Here is an 11,713-nt window from a genome sequence, read left to right as displayed (position 1 = left end):
CTTTGGGAAGTGGGATTGTGTTTTTCTCCCAGACATTCCCTGGCTGTGCAGAGAGGAAGGTGCAGCCCCAGCTCCCCCAGAACCCTGTGGAGGGGAGGAACATCAGGAAAAACCCCGGGGATCTGAGGAATTACAGCACAGGAATTGTTCTAGAAGTCAACGTTTTTAATTGGTTGTTGAAGACAGCTTAAAACATGATCCCCCCCTTCCCCACAGCAGCACGGCCTGGCCCTGTCCCCCTGTCCCCACAGAGCTCCTGAGCCTGGGGACAGCCCTGGGGCTGGGAACAGGCACAGGCACTCCCAGTTACACTTGCAGGGCAGAATATCTGCTACCTAAGGTTCACAATTGAAGTTCCACAACATAAAAATTCCAAAAAAAACCAAACTACAGCCAAGCAGAGAGTAGTGGTGCTTTAACATCTCAAGGTTTACGACAGTTTTATCGACCAACAACGGGACAACTTCCAGATCCTGCCTCTACAACTTCCAGATCCTGCTGCTCTGACCTTAACCATCTGTGGCAAAACGTGAAGCTGTGGACTAAACACGACCTGCAGCCTCCACTGAATGTGCTCAGCATTCCCCTCCTGTCCCCACTGCCATCTCCCGGGGTCAGCCTCACCCCTCGGGGTGCACAGCCCCAGACCTCGCAGCTTAAGCTCAGGCTCATCTCCTCTGGCATTAAATACATTTATTGGAACATCTCACACAAAAATAGGTTCTCTCTAGGCCATTCACATGCACGGGAGGGTGAGAAGCGACTAGCTAGACACAAGGGTGGAGCACACACCCCCCGGGCTGCCCCGGGGCTCAGGAGCCCGAGGTGTTGTTGCTGCCGAAGCGCTGGTTCACGCTGTGCAGGAGGTGCTTGGGCAGGCAGTGCCACGAGCTGGCCAACATCTCCTTGAAACAAATCACAGCCTCGAGGCACAGCCTGGGAACACAGGGCTGCTGTCAGCACGGCCAGAGTGCTGAGGGGGTCAATCCTCCACCCTCACACCCCTGGCTGCTGCTCTGGCAGCTTTGGTAGAGGCAGAAATGTTTTGCAGTATTTCAGGAACATGAACAGGCCTAATGGTAATCCTGCCCTACTTGTCTTAGAATCCCAGAACGGTTTGGGTTGGAAGGATCTTAAATCCCATCCCATCTCATCCTACCTTTCTTCCACCATCCCAGAGTGCTCCAAGGCCTGTCCAGCCTGGCCTGGGACACTTCCAGGATCCAGGGGCAGCCACAGCCATGCCAGGGCCTCCCCACCCTCCCAGGAATTTCCTGCTGCCAGCTGAGCTGGGACACAACAGCTCCATGCTGAAGTCCTGCTCTCTTACCTGACAAGGGATCTTGGTTGTAGGGAGAACACGAGGATTTCATTACTGTGAGCCTGGAGGGTGACACAGACAGAGACAGAATTGGTTCTGTGGGTTCTCACCAGGAGCCAGAGCAGCCCAGCTCACACAAAAACAGGGAATCCCAGAATGGCCTGGGCTGGAAGGAGCTTAAAGCTCATCCCATTCCAACCTGCCCTGGCCAGGGACACTGCAGGAAGCCTGGAAGTTTCCAAGGCCTGAAACATCTGCACTCAGGGACTTTGGACAGGAGCAAAGCATTTCCCCCTCAGGCTTTGTCTGTGCTCCTTTGTGATCCCCAGATCAGGACTGGAGTGATCCAGCCCTGCAGATCCCATGGGAAAGGGGAGCTCAAACCCAACTCACAGCTTTGGAATGGGCCAGAAGGTTGTTGGCACAGCCCCCAAAGATGATCACCTCGCCCTCCTCGCTGGCACAGGCCGTGTGCCACAGCCTGGAACAGAAAGCAGCACTGCATTAACCCAAAACCCCAAATCTGGGAACATCCCCCCTCATCCCAGCCAGGCCAAAGGGAGAAAAGCAGGAAACATCAGTGCTTTAACTCCTTAACCTGGCTCAGATCACTTCCCAAAGCAGAGGGAGGAAGACTCGTGTTTGGGGTTTAAACTGCAGGAAACCAACTCCTGTTTGCTCAGCAGGAAGCCAAGAACAGCCCTGGCTGTGCACAGGATGAGCTTCTGGCAGGACCTGGGTGACACCAGCCCCTGCCTGTGGTGGCACAGCAAGGACACTGGCTCTGGTTAGCTCTGGTGCTGGCACTCACAGGTCAGAGTCCTCTGCAGCCAGATCAAACCCTAAATCCCAGCATCAAACCCTAAATCCTGAGATCAAACCCTAAATCCTGAGATCAAACTCTAAATTCTGTTTCCTGTTCAGGGAACACACAACCACCTGCACCTCTGGGACACAAGAGAAAGGAAAAACCCAGTGTCCTCTGCCAGCCACCACCAGGTGCTTCCACAGCCCTTCTGTACCAGATTTCCAGGGAATTTCTGCCATACCTTGGTTTTTCAGAGTAGTTATGCTCAAATGGTACCCACTCGTTCTTGCTGATACAATAAATCCAGGCATCACCTGAAAAGAAACAAAATCCCAGATAAAAGCAGGATTCTGTCAGTTCTGGGAGCTGCTGCACTAGACATACTCTGGTGTAGCACATCCCATTTCTGTTCTCAGATAAATATTTTAGGAAAAATCTTATAAAAATTGGCTCCTGTTTGCCAACAGGTGTTTAATGTAGCAGAGCTTTATAGGGGTGAAGGTGGTGAATTGTAAAGCTGTCATTAATTGCAGTTTGCACTTTTAGATACATTTTAGAATCGCTGAAGTTGTGTTGTCTCCACACCCTCAGCAACTCCTGCTCTGCAGAATGAGGAGTTGGAGCACATGGGTGGAATTTAGAAGGAATTCAAGGCAATCATTCCAGCTCCTGTGCAGAGCTGTTCCAGAGCACAAAGCCACCAGCAAATCCCTCTGGAATGACTTACTCAGGGGCTGCTTGTCCGTGGTGAAGCCTCCAAAGAGGAAGAGGTGATCGGAGGAAATCGGCGTTAAGGAATGCCACGATCGGCCCACGGGGCACAGGCCTTGGGTGAGTCTGCATTGCAACAAAAACACCCCAATCACCACCAGGACAGCAAAATCCTGCTGCTCTTTCCTGCCCTGCTTACTGTCAGGGATCTGCAGGATACTGCAGTGACACAAGGACAACTTTAACTCCAAAGGAGGGATGTGGGATTTCAGGCGGCTCTTTAAAATCTGTTTATTGTACCTAGCTGGTACAGTAATTTATGGGTCTGTGGATTGTATTTAGATTATATAGTAATTTATGGGTCTGTGGATTGAATTTAACAGTAATTTATGGGTCTGTGGATTATATTTAGATTATATAGTAATTTATGGGTCTGTGGATTGAATTTAACAGTAATTTATGGGTCTGTGGATTGTATTTAGATGATACAGGAATTTATGGGTCTGTTTGTTGTACCCAGAGGATGCAGCAATTCAGGGGTCCTGGGTGACAGAGCCCAGCTCACAGATATTTCAGCCTCAGCTGTGGGTTCCTCTCAATCCTCTCTAGTTCTGGTTACAATGCATTAATTACTTTTAATTCATAACAACCAATCAATACCTTTACTATTACCCATAACCTATCATAACCACTAACATTGCCACATTCATGTTACTGTTTTCCAATCACTAAAAGTTTGTGTGTTACAGTTTAAGCTACAAGTTGGTTTTCAGTTTTCTTGCAGTGGAAAATTTTGAGATCTTTCTACTTGCAACATTGGCATTTTTGTTTGCCTGTGGAAATTTTTTTGCTTGGTAAAAACATTTTCTGTTTGAGGTAGATTTATCCTTTGCTCTGAGTTATAAAAACCCTTCCAACTCATTTTACCTTTTGGCTTCTCAGTTACCCAGCAAGATTAGCTTAGCAATTCTTTTCTTCTATATCAAAACTTGTTTCATTTATATTCCTTCTTCAGATTCTACATTTTCTGTTATACACACACATGTGTGAGCCCTTGCTGTAAATCCCTGTCCTTCCCAGCACCTTCAGACACAGAGGATTTTACCCAGATCGATCTGAGCACGCACATTTCGTTCCACTCCCAGGTGTCCAGGTTCAGGTAGTAGAAGTCGTTCATTCTGGACTCCTACAAGAGAACAGAGTGAGGTTCAAACCTCCTGGCAGCTCTGGGCAGGAAGGCTCAGGGGGCTGGGCTTACCCTGTATCTGCCTCCAAACACAAATCCCCTGTTCCCAACCGTGGCACAGGCGTGGGCGGCTCGAGGGGACGGGGTCTTGCCCTGGGGAAGGGACAGGGACAGGGACAGCACAGATCAGTGACCAGAGCACAGCACAGCCTCAGCACAACTCACACTTAGGGCCAGCAAGGAGCAGAGTGAGAAAACACAGCCTGTAAATCATCCTGTGTGCACACTGGGGTTTTCTGATGGATGGAAGAGCAGAGAACTCACTAAAAATGGGGTTTATTTTTCCCTCTTGAAGTGGATAAATTCTGTTTTTAGCACAGGGTTCAGCCACAAATGGAACAGTGCCATAATAAATCCTGGCATTCACAAATCATCAAGTGTTCCAGGCCAGGTTGGATATTGGAGCAGCCTGGGGCAGTGGAAGGTGTCCCTGCTGTGGAACTGGATGAGTTTTAAGGTCCCTTCCCACCCAAACCATTCTGGGATTCCATGAAACCATTAAACCATTTTTCTTGAGTTTCTGAACTACCTGAGACCTGTATGAAGCAATCAGAGCAATTCTTTGGCAATCTGCAGTTCCTTGTCTGATATTTCTTCTCCTCCAACCCCTGTGGCAACACCAGCCCATTTCCCTGTTCCTGCACACCCCTGGCACACTCCAAATGTGCAATTTGCAATTAGCAGTGTTTAATTGTCTCCTGACCACAATCCAGCACCCCAGGGACAGGCACAACCCCCCCTGGCAGTGAGGGTGACAGCAAACACACACTGCCCTGCCCTGCAGCTGAAGCACCAACCAAAGCAAGCCACAGGAAAAAAACAGATCAAGACAGATCAAAAGAAAAAGCAAATTTCCTCTTTTTGCAGAGTGGATCTGTCTAAATGAATGGTTTAAATCCAGTGGAAATGGCTCCAAGAACACTCCTAAATAACATTACTGAGCTGTGACTTAATTAACTGACAGCAAACCATTAATTACCATGGTTATAGGCTGGCTCCAAGTGAAAGTTTCAAGATCCAGAATGTGCACATGGTCATTCCACCCTCTAGGAAGACCTGAATTCTTGAAAAGAAAACCCAAAAAGAAGCAAGTTTTAACAAGCACTGATTAAATATTAAAAGCTGAAACAGAAATGGTTTCCAGGGTTCCTTACCCAAAAAGAGGTTTCATCAAATTCAAATGTTCCACGTTGTTTCCCTTCAGGAAAATAGCCATAGCCTCCAAAAAATATCAGCCTGCAGGAAAACATGGATACAGAGCTGAGAAATTCTGTCACATCCCTTACTAGAAATATAAATTTAATCATAAATTATAAATTATAAAGGTAGTGCTCAGAAAACAAGGGAAGCTGCTTTGGTTTTCCAGGTGTGGGGCTCTGTTTGGTGCCTCCCCCCTGCACCAAATCCCTCTGGAGCTGTTTCAGCCTCAGGCTCCCAAACTCTGCTCCACTTCCAGATCTGTGAGGCTGCCAGGGTGTGCTGGTCACTGCACTTTGGCCTTTGCCACAGTTTAAATGGGAATTACCTCCAGGTTTGATCTCTGGGCTTTAGCCTGTGTTAGGAACTGCCATGGCTTTGCCAGAAATTCCTCCAGGATTATGGAGTGCCAGAAATCTGCAGCACCTCATTAACCACCCACAAGTGCAGCCCTGCACAGACCCACATCTGAGCTGATCCTATCAGCTGTGCTAAAGAGGAGCTCCCTCCCCACAGCAAGGACCTGGAAAAGCAGCACTGTGGGCAATCCCACACAACCACTGAGCTGGAAGGGACACACAGGGATGTTCCCACCTTTCCTGAGTCTCTGCAGCAAATCCCACAGCAAATATCCCAGCTGGGAGCTGTGTCAGAGTGGTTTGGGTTGGAAAGGACCTTGAATCCCACCCAGTGCCACCCCTGCCATGGCAGGGACCCCTCCCACTGTCCCCAATGTCCAACCTGGCCTTGGGCACTGCCAGGGATCCAGGGGCAGCCACAGCTGCTCTGGGAATTCCAGCCCAGCCAGGAATTCCCAATTTCCAATCTCCCACCCATCCCTGCCCTCTGACAGTGAAGCCATTCCCTGTGTCCTGTCCCTCCATCCCTTGTCCAGCTCTCCTGGAGCCCCTTTAGGTCCTGGCAGGGGCTCTGAGCTCTCCCTGGATCCTCCTCTGCCCTCCCTGGGGCCTCACCTGTTCTTGTGCACCCACACCCCCAGTTTGTCCTTGGATGAGGGGGGCACCCCCTGGCACTCCACTCTCACCCACTGCAGCACCTTGTCCGTGGATCTGGCATTTAACATGTAGAACTGGGAAAATAAAGAGATTTTTTTAAACTCATGGTCAGCTTAAAGCTTAAGTCTGCTGTTAAAATAGCAACTTAAAATTAACACATGTTGGTATAGAAATAGGAATAAATTAAAAGTTCCTTTCCTAGCTGAAAAGTAGAGCACTGAAAATATTTACAACAAAATATGGATTCACAAATCCTGACCTTTTTGCAGACTCAAATACCTTTGACCCCACTGACAGGGTTATGGACACTGAGTTTCAGCATCCAAAAGCTGTTGTGGGATACAATGAAGCTGTGTGCAGAGCACAATTGTCTTACAACTAAAAAATGGTTAAAAAGTTTACAAAGTGACTTTTTTAATAGTATTACCCCTTCTCTGCATGTCCAGGAAGAGAAGCAGCTGCCACACTTCCATACAAGAACTGAAATGTAAGAATGCCACAGCAGGAAGGGAACAAATCCCACCTTACAAATGAGGTTTGTTTCCAAGGGTGAAAAACTCCTTGAAACTCCTTCTAGTTTACAGTTACATATGAAATATATGATCTTATATGTGATTATATAAATTATGCTTTTATATAACCAGAGCTATTTAATTTAAATCACATTGCCAGACTATCAGAAAATATCATTCATTAATTCTAGCTGAAGTGGTGGTGGTCAGTCAGTGATCTTGGAGGACTTTTCCAACCTCAGTGATTTTGGGATTCTGGGATTACCACAGACTCCAGGGAGCAGAAACACTTCCAACCACACCAGCCCAGCTCCAGATCAGCTCCTGATATTATTCACACAACTCTGGCAATTCCCATCTTTTAAAATGAGCAGACTCAGAGGCAGGGACACAATCCAAGTGCTAAGGGGGATTGCACAAGGACAGGAGTGCTGCCAGCTGGGGCTGCTGCAGGGCTCTGAGGTTTGCTGGGAAAGGAAGGGATTGAGGAATTCCTCACCTTGTTGGTGTTGCCCCGGGCGTGGTGCCCCCCGAAGAGATAAACCACTCTGTCCACACACACAGCACAGCTGCCAGACATGGAGGGGGGAACATCTCCCTCTGTCTTGCTCTTCTTCCTGCAAAACCAGGCTGGAATATTTCATTGCTCCCAGTGAACAGGGAGGGCTTGGCTGGCAGGGTTTGAATTACAACAGTTCACATGCAGATCTGTTCTTCCCACCTTTTCAGGTGGAACAATTCACAACTTCATACCCTGTTATGATGGAGGGGTGGGGGAAAGGCAGTTTAGTTAATACATGGGTTTTTGGGGGGTAAGGAATCCCATCTGCCCAGTTCAGGAGTTTGGAATGCTCAGAATCCTCAGGCAAAGAGGATTCACCTGTGTAAAGTGCAGGTTTCCACTCTGCTCCTGGATTTTTCCTGTTTGTAAACATGAAAACCACAGAGAGGAGATTCCAGCCTGTGCCCAAGGTTGTCCCTGACCCCAGGGAGGGCTGAGATCCACTTCCTGCAAAGTGGGATTCTTTGGCTGCATCAACCTTTAAAAACAACTCCTGCAAAGGCCAAAACCCCAACAGGGGTTCCCTGACCATCACTGGCACCAAAAGTGGTACCCACACAATTTCCAGCTGCTCCTATCCCAGGAATCCCAAAACACCTCACACACTCCTATCCAGGCTGCCTCTCCTGCTTCATCCTGGAAAAAACATCCTGGATACAGAAAAAACCCACCAAACCTGAAATATTTTACACATTTTGGTGACAGTTTGATAGGTGGGAACAAAGAGATCAGGGAATTCTCTCCCTGCTCAGTCCTTCAGTGTGCTTTGCACACCATTTTAAGGATTTCTCCAATTTTTCCCCCAAATGAATTATTTACTGTACCATCTTCCAGTTTCCATGTTGTAGATCCATATTTCATCCCTAGGCAGGTAGAAGTCATAAAATCCCCGGACCTGGGCGTTCTGCAGGACAGGTGAGAGAAGGAAAAGCAGTGTTAGAAGGGTGTTTGACACATGGAATTACAGACTCTGGGAATGTTCACACCCCCTCTGACACCTAATCACAGCACAGATGACAGCAGGAGCAGTGCCTGTGCTTCCCACACTCCTGTGCCTCCCACCTGCACACAGAGCAGGAATCAACCTCACTGAGTCCCTGCTGGGACAGCCAGCTCCCAGCACAGCCAGATGGAGTTAAACCTTTGCTTTATGGCCTGAGCCAGGGAGCAGAAATGAGCCAAAAGCTCATTTTTCATTCCCCCAACCCTTCCAAGACAAGAGTTTATTTACTGAGTTCACTGGCAATGGTTTTGTCACTGCAATGATTTTGTGGTGCTGCAGCACATGCACCCCCCAGCGTGACAACAACAAACCTGGGAGAGTTGTGCAAATAAAACCACCACTCCCAGGGTGCACAACTCCAATCAGACAATATTCCCTTCACCCTCTGCCAAAGGCAAACAACACCCCAAAAACCCGTGTATCTGCCAAGCTTCAACACCCGCGATTTATTTATTTCAACGTTGCAAAACGCCGTGTTACAAATTGTTGCGGGGGAGGAATAAATTCCCGCAGAGCCGCTCCGGGATGGAAGGGACACGGTTCCCAGCGCGGGGAGCTGTACCTTGTATCCTCCCCAGACGTACATGCAGCGCCCGTCGGTGACGGCCACGTGCCCGCTGCGCTCGGCGGGGCTGTCGTTCTCCAGCTGCTCAAAGCCGTCCTCGGCCGGCGCGGGCAGCTCCTCGTCCGCCGGCAGCTCCTCGTTCTCCTCGGCCATCTCCGGGTGTGCTGCACGCACAGGGACACGGGATTCCCGCAGCGGGATCAGCCACAGCAGCTCCTGGCCCTGCACAGACACACACCAAGAATTCCACGCTGTGCATCCTGGAGCTCTGGAATGTCACCCCTAAAAGACTGGGCAGTGCCCAGCACCCTCTGGATGAAAAACCTTTCTTGGCACAGCGTGGGGCTTGGAAAAACAGAGGGAAAAGCCAGGAGAAACGACACAGGGTTGGAGTAAAATGTTGCAGGTGGGGATTCAGTGGTGCACGTTTATAATGGTCTCGGTTGCCAATGTGACTCAAAGTACCCAGTTAAAAAGATATTATAAATATCATCTATAAATACTTTAATTTGCCCAGAGAAGCTGTGGCTGGCCCTGATCCCTGCTCCAAGGCCAGGTTTGGAGCAGCCTGGGATAGTGGAAGGTGTCCCTGCACATGGACAAGATGAGCATTAAAGTCCCTTCCAACCTGCACCATCCCACGATGTAAAAAAACCCAAAACAAACCAACCAAAAAAACCCCCAAAAAAACCCCCAAAACAACCTCCCTCACCAAAACAATAAGAACAATAAGAAGGGGAATAAACTTGACAGCTTTACCTACAACAGCAACAAATCCTGGAGTTTTCAGTGTCCCCCACAAACCTTCCCACAGCGGCTCAGTGCAGCACAGTGTCACCCACCCCACACAAAATCCCACAAAATCCCCGCTCCAAACCCACACAAAGCCAAACCCGGACTGTCCTGGCAAGACAAAATCCAAAGCTCAGGGAAGCCAAATCAGCCCAAATTTGTGCACCCAGAGCCAGGGAGAAGGATCTCAGTGGGACAATCACAGGGCTGGATGCTGTGCCTCTGATACTCCCATACACCGCTCCTGAGGGATTTTTGCTGTTTAATTTTAATCACTCCCGCCACGGAGACGCCGCACCACCTCCGGGGGGTTATCTGTGAGCTTTAATTACGATTTCTAATTTAGATTAGCGAGCCTTGCCCACAGCTCCGTGAAACCTGCCTGCTTCCAGCTAGCGGTGTCTTCACCGCCTCGGAGAAATAGCACACATATAATATTTATGTATAATATGTAATATTCTGTTATTCATTTTACCCCTCAGACGCGCCGGGCCGTGTCCCTTCAGCCATTTCCCCCGCAGCCCCCGAGCCCACCCCCCTCACACACCGCTCAGGCAGGCGGCGGCTCCTCACTAAACGTTCTTCTGTCGCGACATGCCCGAGCGCAGGGCGGGCTCCTCACGACACGCTCGACTGTCGCGACATCGCGGCCGCCCGAGCGCTGCCCGGCGCCGTTACCGGCCCGGCCCGAGCCCGCCCCGCGTCCCCCCGGGCCCGTCCCGCTCCGCTCCTACCGCGGCCCCGGCGCTGCCGCTCCGCCGTCCCTCCCTCACCGCGGCCGCGCCGCAACATCCGCCGGGCCCGCGGCGCCTTCCGGCCCCAGCGCGCAGGCGCGGGGGGAGCGCCACAGCCACCGGGAGGGGAGCGGAGCGGGAATCACTCTGGGGGGAGCTGGGCACCCCAAAAATCACCCTCTGGGGAGTCCGGGAATCACCATGAGGGCACTCCAGAAATCACCCTGAGGGGAGCCCGGGAATCACCCGTTGGGGAGGGGCGGGCACCCCGGGAATCACCCTGAGGGCAACCGGGCACCCCAAAAATCACCCTGAGGGGACCCCGGGAATCGCCCTGGGGGGAGCCGGGCACCTCGAAAATCACCCTGAGGGGAGCCGGACACCCCAAAAATCATCCTCAGGGGACCCCGAAAATCACCCTGAGGGCAACCGGGCACCCCAAAAATCACCCCCAGGGGATCCCGGGAATCACCCTGAGGGGACCCCGGAATCACCCTGAGGGGAGCCTGGGAATCACCATGAGGGCACCCCGAAAATAATCCTGAGGGGAACAGGGCATCCTAAAAGTCACCCTCAGAGCACTCCGGGAATCACCCTGAGGGGAGCCAGGCACCCCAGAAATCACCCTCAGGGCATCCCGGGAATCACCCTGGGGGGATCCCGAAAATCACCCTGAGGGAACCCCGAGAATCGCCCTGAGGGGACCCGGGCACCCCAAAAATCATCCTCAGGGCATCCCGGGAATCATCCTGAGGGGAGCCCGGAAATCACCCTCAGGGCAACTGGGCACCCCAGAAATTAACACTGGGTCACTGGGCACCCCAAAAATCACTCTCAGGGCACCCCAAAAATCACCCTGAGGGGACCCAGGCACCCCGAAAATCACCCTGAGGTGACCCTGGGAGTCACCTTGAGGGGAGCCGGGGACCCCAAAAATCACCCTGAGGGCACCTGAGCCACCCCAAATTAACACTGGGGTACCTGAGCTGCCACAGAATTCACCCTGGAGTACCCAAAATTCAACCTGAGAGTACCCAAACCACCCCAAAATTAACAGTGGGGTATCTGAACTGTACCAAAATTAACACTGGAGTACCCCAAATTCACCCTGAGGGCACCTGAACCACCCCAAAATTAACCCTGGGGCACCTGAACCACTCCAAAATTAACCCTGGGGGCACTTGAACCCAATAAAATGAACTCTGGGGGGCATCTTGGAGGCATCTGAATGCACCAAGTTGATCCC

General features: G+C 50.8%; 1 protein-coding gene across 2 annotated transcripts; it reads right to left on the bottom strand.

The window, feature by feature from the left end:
- Nucleotides 1-144: 144 nt before the first annotated feature.
- On the bottom strand, nt 145-10,537 carry KLHDC2 (kelch domain containing 2). Of its 2 annotated transcripts, none has more exons than XM_033062602.2 (14): nt 10,468-10,537; nt 8,939-9,163; nt 8,198-8,277; nt 7,311-7,428; nt 6,258-6,373; nt 5,241-5,322; nt 5,066-5,149; nt 4,099-4,179; nt 3,968-4,026; nt 2,857-2,966; nt 2,371-2,443; nt 1,715-1,802; nt 1,331-1,383; nt 145-936 (listed from the first exon to the last, which is right to left on the bottom strand). In XM_033062602.2, the coding sequence occupies exons 2-14, from the start codon at nt 9,092-9,094 to the stop codon at nt 813-815; spliced, it is 1,224 nt and encodes a 407-aa protein (XP_032918493.1). In that variant the 5' UTR covers nt 9,095-9,163; nt 10,468-10,537; the 3' UTR covers nt 145-812. The 2 variants fall into 2 exon arrangements, with proteins under 2 accessions (XP_032918493.1, XP_032918494.1); XM_033062603.2 differs by lacking the exon at nt 10,468-10,537 and adding an exon at nt 10,281-10,387.
- Between the last annotated feature and the right edge of the window lie 1,176 nt (nt 10,538-11,713).

This window comes from Catharus ustulatus, chromosome 6 (assembly GCF_009819885.2).
Source record: "Catharus ustulatus isolate bCatUst1 chromosome 6, bCatUst1.pri.v2, whole genome shotgun sequence".
Classification (NCBI taxonomy): Eukaryota; Metazoa; Chordata; class Aves; order Passeriformes; family Turdidae; genus Catharus; species Catharus ustulatus.
The sequence above is the reverse complement of the archived record's forward strand: the minus strand, read 5'-3'. Positions and strand labels throughout refer to the sequence as shown.